We start from the raw sequence: 15,595 nt of genomic DNA on the forward strand, positions 1-15,595 counted from the left end.
GTGCATAAATCCAACAGGCAGCCATGAAGAAAAATGAGCAAGCTTCTCAATAGTATTTGGCTTACAGGTTTTTTGCTCTGTTTTCTGTGAAGACAAAACATTCAGGGGAAAAAAAAAAAAGGATTAAATTGTGCCTTTTAAAAAGTACCTTTTGATAAAAGTTTGCACACGGATGACTTGAGTCTGCCTCAGTAATTTTTCTGTTTTAAAAGCCTGGAAGAGATTCTGCTCTTAAATACAGAGGGCAAGATCACAACACACGCTTTGAAAAATGCACGTAGAGAATTAGGCCGTAACTTGCAGCAGTGTTTTCTGGGCCAAAGAACCTGAACGTGTGCGTTGTGTAGGTAAGCAGCGATTTGTTTCAAATATAGGTCTACCTCACTAAGAACATGAGGGCTTTGTGGAGGAGCAGACTCAGGAAGAAGCACGAAGATGCAACGGCACAATGTCGCGGGGGGGGGGGGGGGGTGTCGTGCTTCCTGGGTGCGTTTGGTTGCCAAGTCCACCAAGTTTCTCCAGCACTGTTGCCAACTTTGTGTGCTGGGGAGGGGGCTGGCTCAAGCGATGCTGGCTGGGGACAGTGACAGCTCGGTGCTGGTGCCCGAAACGCTGCAGCGACCCGCCGAGTCTCGGCCCGGCTGCACGAGCACACCTTAAGAAGCGGCCGGTGCCTCCCACCGCTGCCCCTCCCCCCAAAGCCAACGGCCACTGCGCGAACCCACCCGCCAACCGCCCCTCGCGGCCCACCCTCCCCCGCTGATTGGGCCCCGCGACCTCTCGCTCCTCCAATCCCGATGGAGAAGGAGGATCCCGACCTTGCCTGGTTCCGCCTCCTGAGGCGAGACGGGGCCAATCAGAGGCTACGGCTGAGCGCTACCTTTCCGACCGTCTCCATGGCAGCGGGGGGGGGGAAGGGTGACGTGGAGGCTATGGCGGGTGCTTGCCTTGCTTTTCTAAGGCAGCGAGGATGAAGGTAAAGTAGGGGTTTTTTCTCTCTCTTATTTTCTGTCCTCTCCTGCAATCTGTGATGTGGAATGGTACCTCCCGCCGGTCTAGGCGGCGCATTCCTAAATCTCTCCCCCCCCCTTCGCAATGGTAGGGCTAAGGGCGGCTCCTCGCGCGCCGCCGGCTCCGCGCGCGCCCCAGGCGGCGGGCTCGTGCCCTCCCTCCTGCGCCGCGGCGGCTCTTTTCCCGCCTTTTCGCGGGCGGGCGTCGTGGCGGGCGGCGGTTCCGCGCCGCCGCTCTCGGGCGAGGCTCTCGCGGGGGGGGGGCGCCCAGGGCCGCCCTTTGCCGGCAGCCGCGGAGGGCGCTGCCCGGCGTTGGTGAGCGGAGGCCTCGTCGGCGGTGTGAGGGCAGCGCCCCGGTGAGAGCGCGGCGGTTGCCCGCCTGAAGGGAAGGGCGTAGAGGGGACGTCTCCTTCCTGGGCAGGGAGGCAGCGTTAGGCAGAGCCCGGCTGGAGAGAACTCTTTTCCAGAGTGTGGTAAAAAACACCCCCGTAGTTAAGCTGGTGTGCTTGGCTACGCTGCACGTACAAACAACTTGCTTCTGAGCTACCCGTGAAGCTCTGACAGGAGGCCTTTACTAATGCTTTATCCGGATGAGATGCTTTATTTCTCCCACCCTTCAACACCATGAAGATGTGATAGCTTCTTTTATTTATTTAATTTTAGCTCGATTCCATTTACTTGACAATAGTGCAGTCACCTCGGAGGTGAAGAAAGTTAATTGACTGTGAAGAATTTTCAAGCCTCATGGAAAGTGCTGTGGGATCCTGATATGTGGGCAGTTGATTTGCTTTGTATTTCATTAAAGAAAAAAATCAGTAAAATATAAATAATATGAACTGTCTATTCCTTCATTGTTACAGTACTGATCAGCTGAGCTCAAGAAGTTTTCGCTTAGTTTTTCAAGAGCTTAGAAAAATGAAACAGGCTTAATAACAAGCTATTTAATTTAATCAAACATGTATTTAAACATAGACTGCTATGAATGGGGCACTGTGTCTGTGCGAAGTAACTACAAGTGATAATTATAACTTGGTGTTCCAAGTAACATGACAAAAGCCAGAAAACACTAATGTAAACAGTACTACACAAACCATGCAAGTGCGTAATTTGCCTGTGCGAGTCATAAGCAACTGAGACATGAAATTACATTAAAGCTGAAACTTGAAAATCAGATTTTGGTTGCCTCAAGTTATTAAAATTTGGCAAGATTTTCCTAAAACTTATTGTGAGCATTAGTAACGTGTATGTGTTCAAAGCATAATGCAATAATGTCTTGTAGAGAGTATTAAAATTCATAAGCAGATTTTAAAGGAGGTAGCTAATAAATTATATAAATATCACACATGCAACTTTTTAACATATGGAGTTCTTTAATACCGAAAACTAGATGTCCACACATGTGTTTGGAGGATTTTAATTTCACTTGGTTTTCCTTTTATAGAGTGGCAAAACTGGCAAATAACTGAAAATGACATCCTATTTGGCTCAAGAGGTTCGCCTTGCTAGGAGACATGAAGAGATGTAAGTAGCTGTTTCAGTGCTGTGGCCTGCCTCACAGCAGTTTGCGTTGTGGCCTTGCGAGATCTCACGAGACGTGCCTGACGGTCCTGAGAGCAGCCCGAGACCTTTACAGAACACAGTGGTGCTTCAGCAAGGGGTTGGTGTTCCAGGAGGTGGCACTCTTTCTTCGTGAACTATTGGAATTAGCATCCTAAGTTGCCTTTAGGGGCATTTAGGTTGATGGGGTTTTTGACTTCCAATGGTGGTACCTGTTTAAGGTCTTTTATTGTTAACCTCATATCACTGCTAAATTCCTATTTGGGGAAGATAATTGGATTCTGCCACTCTAAACCTTGATTATGGAATTGCTTCTGTGTTGCCCTGTAAACTCAGATTGTGAAGCAAATACAATAATGATTCAGAAAAATCTGCTTTTCTGGTAACAGCTAGTACTTGCCAATGAGCAAGAGTAGCACTGATCAAGTCACCCCAACCCACCCTGTCTTTCCCATTCTGGGAGATTCAGTGCTTCTAAGCACCTTAGCATATGAGGACTGCTGGCTGCAGCATGATAGCTTCATAGGAGCACAGCAGGTGGTGTCTGCCTGTACCTTTTCCCTCCCCCAGCACACCCACCCTACAGCCGGCTTAATTAGCCCCATAGTTTCGAAGAGAACTAAGTAAGGTAAAAAGGTTATTTTCTAGCTCCTGAGCAAAATGTTCTACCCACTTAGCAAAATGTTTTCCTTTGTAGACTGTCTCAGAGATCAGTGCTGCTACAGCAGATGGAGACTTATCTAGGAGACAAAAAGACTAAAAAGACATGGCAAACTCAAGCAGCTGATGCAGCTCATAAAAGGAATGCAGCACTTCTAAATGTAAGTTTCTGCAACTACCAGGAACCTCACTGAAACGTCATGGTTATGCAGCTTGGAGAATTTTTTTTAAAAGTGGTTGCTCTCTAGTTACTGTATGAATTCTGCTATATCCAATTCCTGCTTTTGGAGCTTGACCAAAAGTATTAAATGACAAGTCTTTATTATCTGATGGCATCACTACCTTTTTTACATGCCCTTCTTATATGAGCCTCGTGGTGGCAGCTGCTACTATCTTTTTTTTCTTTTTTTTTCTTTTCTTGAAGTACATGTAGAGCTGTAACAAATGCTATTGCATATCTGCTTAAGAGAACTTCAGAGTCTGACAAGACTCAAAGCACCTTTAAACTTTGGTTCAAGATAGGAGGATATGTTTGGGAATAGGGGCTGACCAACCTATCATGGTTTTAATCCGTGGTAGGAATTATTCTCCAGCTGTAGTCATGTGAAGTTGTGGAAGAACTTTTCAGTTTGATATTTTTCTTTGAAGAGGTGTAGAATGACCTCAAGAATCTTACTTGCAAGTTTGTAAAAGCACTGTTTGGTGTTTCTTGCTCTTCCGAACAGTAATGATAATAGCTGTTCTAGATATCTGTTGTCATATTCAGGTAAGATTTGTGTTTCCTGGGTAAATTCAGCAGAAGTTTGAGAACTGGCAATGGAAAAGATCTAGGTTTGATTGCAGGGACTGAAACACTAAAACCTCTTTTGGAACCGCAGCTTAGGCATCTGAATTTGAAGTGATTGCCCTTGACCACTAAAGTGAATCTGTGTCTAAAAAACGGGTGGTCTGTTCAGGAAACAGCAGAAAACAGCACCTTTCGTAAGCACTTTCTTAAACTCTTGTTTATTAAGGTCCTGTATTGCATGCAATGCATCTCTTGAAAGCATAATTTTTACTCTAGAAAATTAAAAGATTAGTGTGTATCGTGAAGAATTTTTGTCTGTGTCGAGCCTGGTCAAGATTAAAAGCATCCACACTTTGGGTGGATATAAATCTGATGCATGTCCACTCTGTATTTATATGGAAGCTATGTTTAGGGAACAGCAGACAAGACAGAACAATTAATCAGAGATGCCTTCTTAATCATTATGTGACAAAGAATATTTTCCAGCTTGAACTCCTATAAACTGGGGTGGACCAGGGGCAATCAAAACCCTCTCCAAAGGGTGAAAATATTTACAAGCGTAGCTGCTTTACTGGGAGATTGGGGAGGAGTGGGGGGTTTATTTACTTATTTTTTGCCATAGTCTGTGCTCCACTCATTTAGTAATTTCACGTATTATGACTCCCACATTTCCGTATTCCTTTTTCATAATTATATTAAATTTATATTTCATAAATATGTAATTTATAAATAATTTATATTTTATAGATGCATTCTAAGTTAACACAGGCAAACATAATAAATGCAGGATACAGTTCTGCATACTGAAAGCTTCTTGTATTGGAAATGTTAACAATAGCTCAGACATATACAGAGAGTGTAAATATTTTTGCAGTTACACAGATATTTGCCATCTACTGTCACATCCTCAAAATTGTTCCTTTCAAGTGTCAAAAATGTTGGTGTTTGTAGGAAAAAAACCAAAAACATATGTATCAAAACAAATTCTGTTGCAAGATATAGCAGCATAAATCAGTTTAAATCTATTAATTTTATACTAGTTTTAACAGGCATGCACTCCTGCAGATGCTTTCTGATAACAGAATAAAACAGGAAAAAAATCTATGCAGAATAATATATGAGAAGCTTGAAAACAAGACTGATTAATGTGCCAGCTTCAGAATATTGTTACTGATACCAGGCACTGTACATTTCACAGTTACCATGTGGAGAGTTGTTGATTTGGCCTACTCAAAAATACATGGACATGATGAAGTGTTATTTTTTTATTTGCATTTCTGTTTTCCAGCATTTAAGCAAAATCAGTTGGTTTTAGTATGTGATCATAGAAAAAGACATTTCTCGTTCTCTGTTCTAGTTGGTATTTATGCAAAGCAAAACATTTCAAAATTATTTTATTTTCAAATCAGTAGGAAGCCAGGAAACAAACACTTTTTTTTTTTTAAATTGAAATTATAGCATTATAAGCACTTACTCAGGATTTTCATAAAATTATCAGAGTATTTTCCTTTATGTCTTTAGAAGGATATTGAAGACTGGAGAAAGCTGTTTTAATAAGAATATATTATTTGATAGTTTTATAGTGTTCTAACCAGAAATTAGCCTGGTATTTACAATCTAATTTAGTAAGTTTGTTAATAATATTTCTTGTATATTATTGTGCAACAGCTTATAACTGACTTAAAGAATGTGCTGTGTAACAGTTAGTACTTGCTAGGTAATTTATACCAAATTTGCTCTCCTTTATAGGGATGTAATTTTAGAATTACTTAAGAGGGATTCTGCCAGACTGATTTCAATATAAGTGACAGTTGAATTTAGTCCCCTAAAAGCGACGCATGTCATGCATTCCATTTTACCTCTGGGGAAGGGTCTTGAATTGTTTTTCTTCCAGTCCTTGCAGTTTTAGTGAAAACGCTATAAGATACTCTCATTTTTCCATACTGTGATATCTTAGTTTTACTGTTTTTTCTGAAGGAGTTTACACTGCTGATATTTATTTTTATATGGATGGCAGGAATTTCTCTTTTCTAAAATTAAGCAGTTATATAGACATGCAAGAGGTGCCATCTAATCTTTTAGTAGTTTCAATTATTTTCTAAAGCATACTGCACCTTCCAGCTAAAATTTCTTTCACTGTCTGTCGTTAAATCAGTATTCTGAATGACAATAGACTGCACAACATAAAAACTAGAGTGAGCAACGAAAAGACACATCCAATATCTAGGCTATGCCAAAGTGACCTTCTCTGCTAAACATACATGCACAACTGCTGTCTCTTCTTGCCCGAAAGACATTCGTTTCCTGTCATCATAAACTTTCCAGTGACCTAAGTGAGTCTCTACTGTGAAAATTCCTTCAGGAATTAGGAAGGAGTCGGGGAGGAGGAATAGCCAATGAAAGAATATGAAATGAACATTAATGATTGATCCTTCCTTTTCCGTATGGTGATAACTTTTCCAAATTTGGTCTGAACCGTACCGATGATGAGCTTCATTTGGTGCTATTTATGGTGTATCTGTTCTAAGGACATATGCAGAAAACTTTGTTGCTTAGGATAGTTAGGTCTGCATTGTGTCCTCTGTTATTTTGACATTGTGACTTCAAATGGCTTCCATTTTTGCTCATATTCCCCCCCTATGCTTATCCCTTGTCACTTTTTTCTCACCCAAGAAGAGGCAAGCACTTGCTGCTTCCTGGGATTTGGATAAATCTGAGACTTGGTCAGCTCTTTCTCAGACATCCCTTAGCTTCCTACAAGAATATGCACTTTACTGTAGAAAAGGCAGAAACATTTTTACTTAGATGAAGTTTGTAATTATGTACAAGAGAATAGTCATGCTGTAAAAGAAATTAATGGAATAGTTAAAATGAACATGGTAGTTTGTGTGAACCAACTGTATCTCTATTACCAAGTTGAATCTCCAGCTAACAGTAAGGCTGAGTTCTGCTTTTATTAATCATACTCTACTAATTTTGAGACATATTTTTTGAACTGAACTTGAGTTGAGCACTGTTTACTTATTGATGTATTCAGATTGGCTATTATTCAATACGAGTAATCATGTTTGGTCTCTCTTGTGGATATGCTCCTACAGAATCTCACTCTTCTTTTCAGCAGCAGTGGTGGTGAATATTTGGGAAGTCCCTTTGGGGAATTTCCTCTCTCATTTAGTTTTTCTGTTGTACTCTTCACACCCGCTCTCTGCTCCCAACTCTGCCATCTGCTATACTTTCTTTCCCCCTCCACTCTGTTCAGCTTTGGCTTCTTCACACCCCACTCCCACGTCCCTTTCTGTCTCTCTTCATCTGCCCACCACTCAATCTCTTCAATGTTTGGGTATGGAACTAAGCCCACAAGAATGGGTCAGAACTTTAAAGGGGGAGGGTGGCTGATTTGGGGGGATGTTTTGGTTTGTTTTTTTTGTTTGAAGAAATGTATTTAGGCCTCTGGAACTCCAGCACGCATCCACCGGACAAGCAGAAACCCAAATACTGATTTTTATAAGAAAGCTATGTGAGGTGCATTGTCATCCAAGTTTGTCTGGTGAACAGCTTGCTGCAGCTCTACATTTTTGTGCACATGTTATGCATGCATATTAGCAAGTCATCTTTGTCTTGAGGAGTAAAGATCTTGCACATAATTTGCCTAGTTACTTTACAGTTACAGTAGCTAGAATACATACTTCAGTTTGCATGCAGCACAGAGAAAACCATTCTGTTTTCTTCCCCCCTGTATTTTCATAAATTATAGAGAACAGAATCTGACTGTAATTTACCCTAGTGTCCAGAGAGAATAGTGGTGTGTTACAGCAACAGTATTATGTGATAATGAAATTTATTCTTACATCAAAAATGTACAAAAACCATCTCTAGAAATGGTAGGATATTATTCTTACTGGTACAAGTTGGATTTCAGGATGACTAAACAGAAAGATACAAACTTCCAGTGTTACTATTTGAATGCTTTTTAGGTTTACTGAGTTCATTTAAATGCCTTTATGTGAATGTGTATTTTCCTTTTCATGTTGCCTGTGTTTGTTCTTATACTGTGTGTTTTAGGATATAGAAGCAGCAGAAAAAAAGCTGCAAGAAAGAGTGTATTTACTTCCACATCCTGATACTGTTAAGTTAGAAGTAAGTCCCAGAACTCTATCTTTTCTTTTGCTGTTTACCAAATATTTTGTTTTTTCCCTCGAAGCATGTTGTTAAAGTGAAAATAATTGATTTTAAAATCCAGTGACTGGTATAGCCAAAGGCCTGTGTACTGCAAGCTGAACCTAAATTCTGGGGCAAGGTCCCTAGATTCTGGAGCACTCAGGTGGAAATATTTAGCAGCTTTCAAATCTATACAAACTTCTATTTAAAAATAGAATCAGATATTAAAACAAACATTGTAAATATCATAAAGATCACTGTGATTGTTATTTCAGAGCTATTTAGTTTATTTTATATGGCCATCCTGTTTTGAGTTTGCCATAGTCGTCTTTACATTTCAGAGTCAACGGTTTATCAGTATGAATGGAGAAGTTCTCACTTCTCAGAGTTCTTTTATCAGGTTGTATGGGAACTTGGGAAAAGTACTGCTATAGCAGTGACAGTTGATTTACATCTCAACCTGTGGGCACTAAAACATTATTTAAAGATACAAATTTTGAACAACAGGTTAGGCTGAGAATAAGTATTGTCCTGATGCAACATACCAAGTTCAGTTCCCTAATCTCAGGACTGTTTTTCAAAGATATTTGGAGACAAATGAATGATGAATACAGAAACAGCCCTGGGAACAGGAATCAGGGCACAGCTCTTCCTCATGCAAAGTGAGCATCTGAACCACAAGGCCACAGTCATGTTCCTGCTTGCATTTCTTGGACCAGTGGATTGTTGGCTCTTTGCTGTACAGTGGCCTAGTTTCCACAGGCATAGCAGCATCCCACGCTGGTCTGGGTGTTAGGGCACTATCAAAGGAGGAAAAAGGTGTGGGATTTAGCCTTGTTGAGCTGTGAAGAGAGGGGCATTGCACATTAGTTTCATACCTGCTGAGCAAGTGTCCTAATCCTTAGGCTGTTACTTAAATGAGAGGCATCACGTCTTGTTCTAGTTACTGTTAAAAGATTTTGGCCATGATTACATTTTGTAAGTGGCCTACTCTTATCAGTGTGACAGAATGCATGCTGAGAATGCCAATTCAGTGGGTTTTTAGAGTTTTTTTAGGCAAAGAGTACATTTTTTCTAGATACCCATACATCTTGGATGATGCTGAGAAAGATGCCAAGCTACTAAGATTGAATCTATTTTCACTGTGTTTCACTGTGTTAAGAAGTAGAATTTTAGACTCCTGGAGGACTTTGAAGACACCTTGAGAGTTTTTTGGATCAGTTTTCGACTTAGGAATTCTGATTTTATCTCTATCCTGTGTTAGGTGCCTAAGCTGCTTATTGGTTGTAGACTGAAGTCCATACAAATTGGAGAATTCGGAGCAATTGCTCGTGGGTGGAGAGTTGTTACACCCTGCAGCAGTGGTAGAGTTTTAGAGAGAATGGAGTTACTATTTGAAGATCCTATTTCAGCCTTTTTTATACTTTTAAAAGAGAGTACTGTAAATAGTGGAAAAAGAAAATGTTCTTTCACGGTACAAAATTTTTGTGCATACTTTGTTCCAAAACACTTCTGAGCATATTTCACTCCACCATATATGTATCTGTATTAATATAGTTTGAAAGTTAAGCCTATAATGGATCCCCAGCTTGCTAAGTCAGAGTAGTTTTGTATGACAGCACATATGCTTGTCAAAAAAGATTCTTTGAGTAAATCTGTTGAAGAAAATATTTTTGTAAAACTGTAAGAGCCATAGATATATCTGAGTTACATGTGAGGATCAAAATGGTTAGCCAGGAATCTAATACTCTCTGGGGAGATGTTCAGTTTGTGATATGCTTTTTCTGCGCTATATACTTAAACAAGTATACAAAAAAAAGCTTAATACATATGTACTATGGAAGTTTCCTGCTACAAAAATACTTTTTCTGAATGAATACTTTTTTTAAATATCTAAAAATACTTAGATTGCTGGATGGATTTAACTGTTGGCTTAATCCAGCTCTTGATCACAGTATTTTGTGTAAAAAAACAATACCTGGAACTTAGTATTTCTTCTTCAAAATCCTACAAGCAACAAAGTTATTCTCAAGATACTAACATAAAAATGATGAATGGTATGTCCATTCTACTGATAAAACAGAAGTTAAATTTATTACTCAAAGATACAGAGCAATCGAGAGAAAGGATTAGATAGTCCAGAATGTGTTTCTTAGACCATGAGATAGGTATATAGATAGTTTTTTTTTTCCTTTCATGACCCAAATATTAAAGTCAATTATTTTGTCAGTGATTGTTTAAAAAAAAAAAAAGACTTGTAAAATATCACGTAAATATTTTGAACTGCATTACTGCAAACTTTTCTATGACAAAAAATTTATAGAACATTTTTGTAAACATTAAGCAAAGTTTGTTTTTTCATTTCAAAAGTAAATTCCACTAAAAAGATTTTTTTTAATATAGAAGCTGTTTTTGGAAAAGTTTGTCATCACAGAAACTATTTTGTTAAAGGCACCGTCTAAACTAATCTGCTGCTTACCACAAGAGGGCACATTCAGTCACTTCACAGTTCACAGTACAGAATGAAATCCTTCCAGACTGCTATTTTGTGAGATATGAGAGATTTGAAATTTCATATGCAAGTACTTTGCTCTTTTCTGAATTGCTTCACTCATAAGGCAAGATTAATAACACATTGCATAACTGTATTGTTCTTATAACAGGCTGATGAAGATTTTGAAATTAAATTTAAATTGTTTTTGTTTTTTGTGATATCTTTCTCAGACTCTCTACTGGGCATCAGTAGAAGAATCTCTTCCCAAGTGGGAACAGTTTCTTTTAGGAAAAGCAGAAGCTCCTATTGGTTTTAAGAAAATGAAATCTACAAAACAGACATAAGCTCCCTGGAAGAAGAGCCACAAAAATAAACACTCTGGTTTTGTTTCCTAACTTCTGATTTAAGCAAACAGTATCATGCTGATCAGGCAATGGAATATCACCAATTAAATTGTCATGTAAATCATTTAAATGAAAATTAACTATATTAGATAGTTTGCTTTCACTGTCTTGTTGTGCAAAATTATTTAGTTTAAACAGTATTTTTGCTTGAGGAGAGCCTAGACCATCATTCCTCGTGATGAGAGGAGCAGTCCTACTCAAAAGGGCTTTTAGGATCAGAAGCAAGAAACTCTAGTGTATGAAAACCCACCAGGGCAATTACCTCTTCAGTATAAGAGTTTTAGTGTGTTTATAATCCTCTGCTTTTACATGTTAGTGCGATAAGTAAAGACAGATTCATGTGTTCTCTTTCTTCATTGTCCTCTGTGCTGTGAATGTCTTTGTGGATGAGGGAGAAGGCAAGAATTTATCATTAACAGGAAGGCGAGCAGTCTACATCAGACAGAGTAGCTTTGGTTTAGAACTGCGAACCTGTGTACAAACCTTAATGACAGCAGCGGTAGAAGAAACGCCTTGAATTTACACATCTTGCTTTCCTTGATTTTTGTCATTGCCGCTTGCTTTGCTTCTGCCCTTTGCTCCAGTAACTACTGCTGCTTTTCCCCACCTCTGCTTCCCCACCATGCTGCCTGCTTTGTATTTCCTGTCTAACGGGCTGGAAAAGACGAGAAAAAGTACACAAGTTTCTGGTTTATTTTTGCTACTTCTGGCTGCTGTTGGTGCTATTTTCTTTATGTTGACATAACTGATAAGTGAGATCTTTTGCTTAGACATGAAAGGTTTGAAAGAGCCAAGCAGAAAGCTAGCCCACAGTGACTGTCCAACAAACAAGCATATAGGAGGTGAGGAGATGATACTTTTTCTCAGACACTGAACAGCTTCCTCCTGCAGAGGTGTAGTCTCAGTGAGTTTTGGTTGTACAGTGGGCTTAACTCTTTGTGCAAGGGAGCTACCTTCCACTACTCTAGTACTTACATGCTTTTGAAAGTACCAGTTCAGTGGAAAATCATTCCAGATGTATGACTTAGCCTTAAGAAATTTCACCCTTCTAAAGCGAGGAAAACCTAGAAAACTCTTTTTTGATTAAGAAACTGGTCTTGAGTGTTATAATTTGATTGATGAAAGATTGTTATAATTTAATGGCATGTATGACATCATTCTTCCACCCCCCTGACCTGGAAGTAGGAGAAAAAATGTTGACCCCTGCCAGCACCTGAGGATGTGAAAACTTAATTATTACTGATTTTGTCAGGCTGTTAGTGAATTAGTGTGTGCACCTCTGTGTTACATAGCGATATGAATTATTGCTGTACTAGGGATGTTTTAACTACTTTTTTTGAAACTGTGCTGCTTTTTAGCAGCACTTCTCATAAATGTCCTGATTGCTTTGGCTCTAACCCCTCCAAACTGTTCTGTTTAAAAGAGCAACTTGAGAATTTTGTTGCAAAGTGTGTATTAATTTAATTAATTAAGCACAGTTTAATTATTCATTGATTAACTGTTGTGGGGAGTTCGTGGTCCAGTAAGAACTAGGGTACCAACTTCTAGCTGGAAATTGTAGGAGGTCTAGGTAGTCTTGAAGAACCAACATCTGCAGAGACTGTTCTCTCTGAAATCAGGCACGTGGTTTGTCTGAATTAAAATTGGCTGAAGATTCACTAACATGAAAAAAATAAACTTCAGCTGCAATTACAAGTTGTTTTATGTTTTCAGGGGGAATGTTAAGAGTTCATTAGAAACTTTTTTCTATTGAAGTGTCCATTAAACTGATAAGTTTTAACAGAAACTGCCATCTTAGAAATATCCTGTTGAGTGGGTGTTGGTGTTTGTAACAATAACGTTGTTTTCATAATATGTGATGGCAGATTAGCACGCTTCTCTGCAGTGTTGTTAACAGTTGTAATTAAGGAATAAACAGTAAAGGGTGTCAGTCCGATGACAATTTCATCTATAGTGTCACAATACAAAATGTCACAAAATATTAGAACTGTTATATAACTACAAAAATATCAAATTAGGCTTTCATCTTACAAGCAGAGAGCTTAAAAAAAAAACCTGGCATAGAGACCATTGCAATTTTATACCTACTCACTGTTCTGTCACAAAGACAAGTTGGTAATATTTTCTTCTGTAAGATCACAATGTGGTTCTCAGTCTGATTTAGCAGGAGTGTGTGTGGATTTTAGAATTATAGAGCTCAAAATTAAAAAGCAAATAATTGGAACCAGTTGAAAAGACAATAAGGGAAAAGCTATTACACATGAAGGCACTAAGGAAATTAAATGCCCCAAAAGGAGGGATAGGTGAGCAGTTAGTTGCTTACAAAGCCTAGGATTCATCCTGGTCTTTGCATACTAAGGGAAATCTGGGCCCTTAAGTACTTTATGTGTGTGAATAATCTGGGTCTTTATCTCTTTGGACTCCGCCTAAACACTGGGACACAATACAGATGCTCGCCATCTCCTTCCTTCTTTTGATTTCCTGTGGAAGGAAAGCTAAGTGTGTGCACTGTGAGGGGACAGCAGCTGGATGATTTGCGGATTTTGGAGAATACCCCCGCAAGCAGTGTCATAGTTTTCACTGCAAAAAAATAAGAACACTTCCCTCATTTGCAGTTATGTGTTGAGCATAACTATATTAAATATTATTAGGTACTCTGTTACTGTGTTTCCAACAGTTTTCTGTTAAATTGAACAAAGAGATGAGGATTAAATTATGCTGCTTTCAAAGAAGGAAATTATATGGTTTCTGGGACATAGCTTTAGAAGCAACAGGGCAGCTAGTGCATGAAAACTTATACAGGAAAAAAGAAAAACACTTAAAGCGGGAGTGTGTATAGGTGATCATTCGCAGAAAGACAAGGGTGTTCAGGTTGGCCTGTGGATTGATATAAATAAATGCAATTGCATATGGCTGTGAAACTGCAACGCAATAGGGGCAGGGAGGCACACAGCAGGCCGTTAAGGTGAAGCAATAAGTGTCTCAAGGTTTGTCACAGACCTCAGGGTCAAGCAGTGGCAGAAAACATAATCATATGGTATCTTCTATCACTTGGATCTGTCAAGTGCACAGTTTTTACTAAGCCTGCCTTAGCTTACATTTTGCTTGTCCATAGATACAGGTACACCGCATTTGTGTTGTTTAAACTTAAGTGTGCTTAAAAAAATCCAACCAACCAACCAACCAAAACCTGATGATACCAGTGGAATTGAATTGTGGGTTTAAATGAGACCCTGAATAGCAGTGCTTCCCTGAATCGAGGTTGTTATTTCAAGCATATTGATTTTATGTAGTTTTCCCCCCAGTCGTTCAAGGTTGGGGTTTTTTTTTAAGCTTATGTAGATTCCTACCCATTTTTTTGATAAATGTTTTTTTTTTCACTCAGAATATAACCTGTTACTCTGCACTCTTGACTAACTGCTTGCCCTTTTGTGCTACTACATATGTATAAATGAGCTGCATTTGTCCTGAGAGCCTATTGCCTCTTTTTCTTTTCTGGTGGGTGGGGAAAAAACAATTGAGAAGACCAGTAGGGGAAACAAATGTCTTTGCCTGTTTGTAAGTTAATATTTGAGCATTTTATAAGAAGAAATACTAACTCGCCCTTTTGTAAGTTTATGCACAGATGAGTAACCACAGTACTAGCCTAGGAGCACAGCCTGTTCACCCATCTTGTCACCTCCACCGTCATGTTCCCGAGCTTTTTACTTTCTCAGTTATTCTGGCTGTGGGGGTAGTAGCAGAAGGCATGCTAGTTTTTCCCTAGGATAAGGAATTCTTACTCCAAATAATCTTTCTCAAGCCCATTAATTTCATTTGAGAATACATATGAAATAACAAAAGGGTTTAGAAGACTCATTACATTTGACACTTACTAGAGTATCCTCTTGATTGTATTTATTCAGGGTCATCTTTTCATAGAAGTTGGGAGCTAGATTTTAAGCTGAGCTTATAGTTCTTCATCTCTGTCTTTTTTTTTGTTCACACAATGCAGCTTAGGGATGTGGATGTCAGACTAAAGCTCAGTTTGAGCTGGTGGGGTACTGAAAAATAAGAAAACAAAATTTGAAATAGAATGTAGTTTTAGAGGTTACTTCTGCAAGAAAGCACTATTTACTCCATAATGGTAATTTTCATGATATTTTAATAGTTCTGTTCAGGTACAACTTGACCTTAAATATCACCCCAAATGTAAGCTGTTCTCCCATATTTGTCAAGATAAGAACTTTATTACTGTAATATTCTGTTTGCTCAAGAATTATAAACCATGGATATATTATGTTGCAGTTGAATAAAGCTTTGATCCTGTATTCATTGACTCATGGATTTCAGTGTTATATTGCATGTACAGATTACATGTAAATTGGTGTCTGCTGTTGCCAAGTGAGTGTGTGGGCAATGAGTCCAGCAGTGATAAATACTAGAACTTTGCTTAGGTATGTTTATTTTCGTTCTTATCTGGCACTGAACTAAAATATTAATATGCTGGGTGAAGATCAGAAATTCAGAAGTTTACTGCTGAAAA

General features: G+C 39.0%; 1 protein-coding gene across 1 annotated transcript; it reads left to right on the top strand.

Moving 5' to 3' along the window:
- Nucleotides 1-918: 918 nt before the first annotated feature.
- CEP15 (centrosomal protein 15) lies at nucleotides 919-15,380 on the top strand. Its single transcript, XM_013948916.2, has 5 exons — nucleotides 919-976; nucleotides 2,452-2,531; nucleotides 3,265-3,388; nucleotides 8,077-8,151; nucleotides 10,897-15,380. The coding sequence occupies exons 2-5, from the start codon at nucleotides 2,479-2,481 to the stop codon at nucleotides 11,008-11,010; spliced, it is 366 nt and encodes a 121-aa protein (XP_013804370.1). The 5' UTR covers nucleotides 919-976; nucleotides 2,452-2,478; the 3' UTR covers nucleotides 11,011-15,380.
- The last annotated feature ends 215 nt before the right edge of the window (nucleotides 15,381-15,595 follow it).

The sequence above is a fragment of the Apteryx mantelli genome, chromosome 12, assembly GCF_036417845.1.
Source record: "Apteryx mantelli isolate bAptMan1 chromosome 12, bAptMan1.hap1, whole genome shotgun sequence".
Lineage (NCBI taxonomy): Eukaryota > Metazoa > Chordata > Aves > Apterygiformes > Apterygidae > Apteryx > Apteryx mantelli.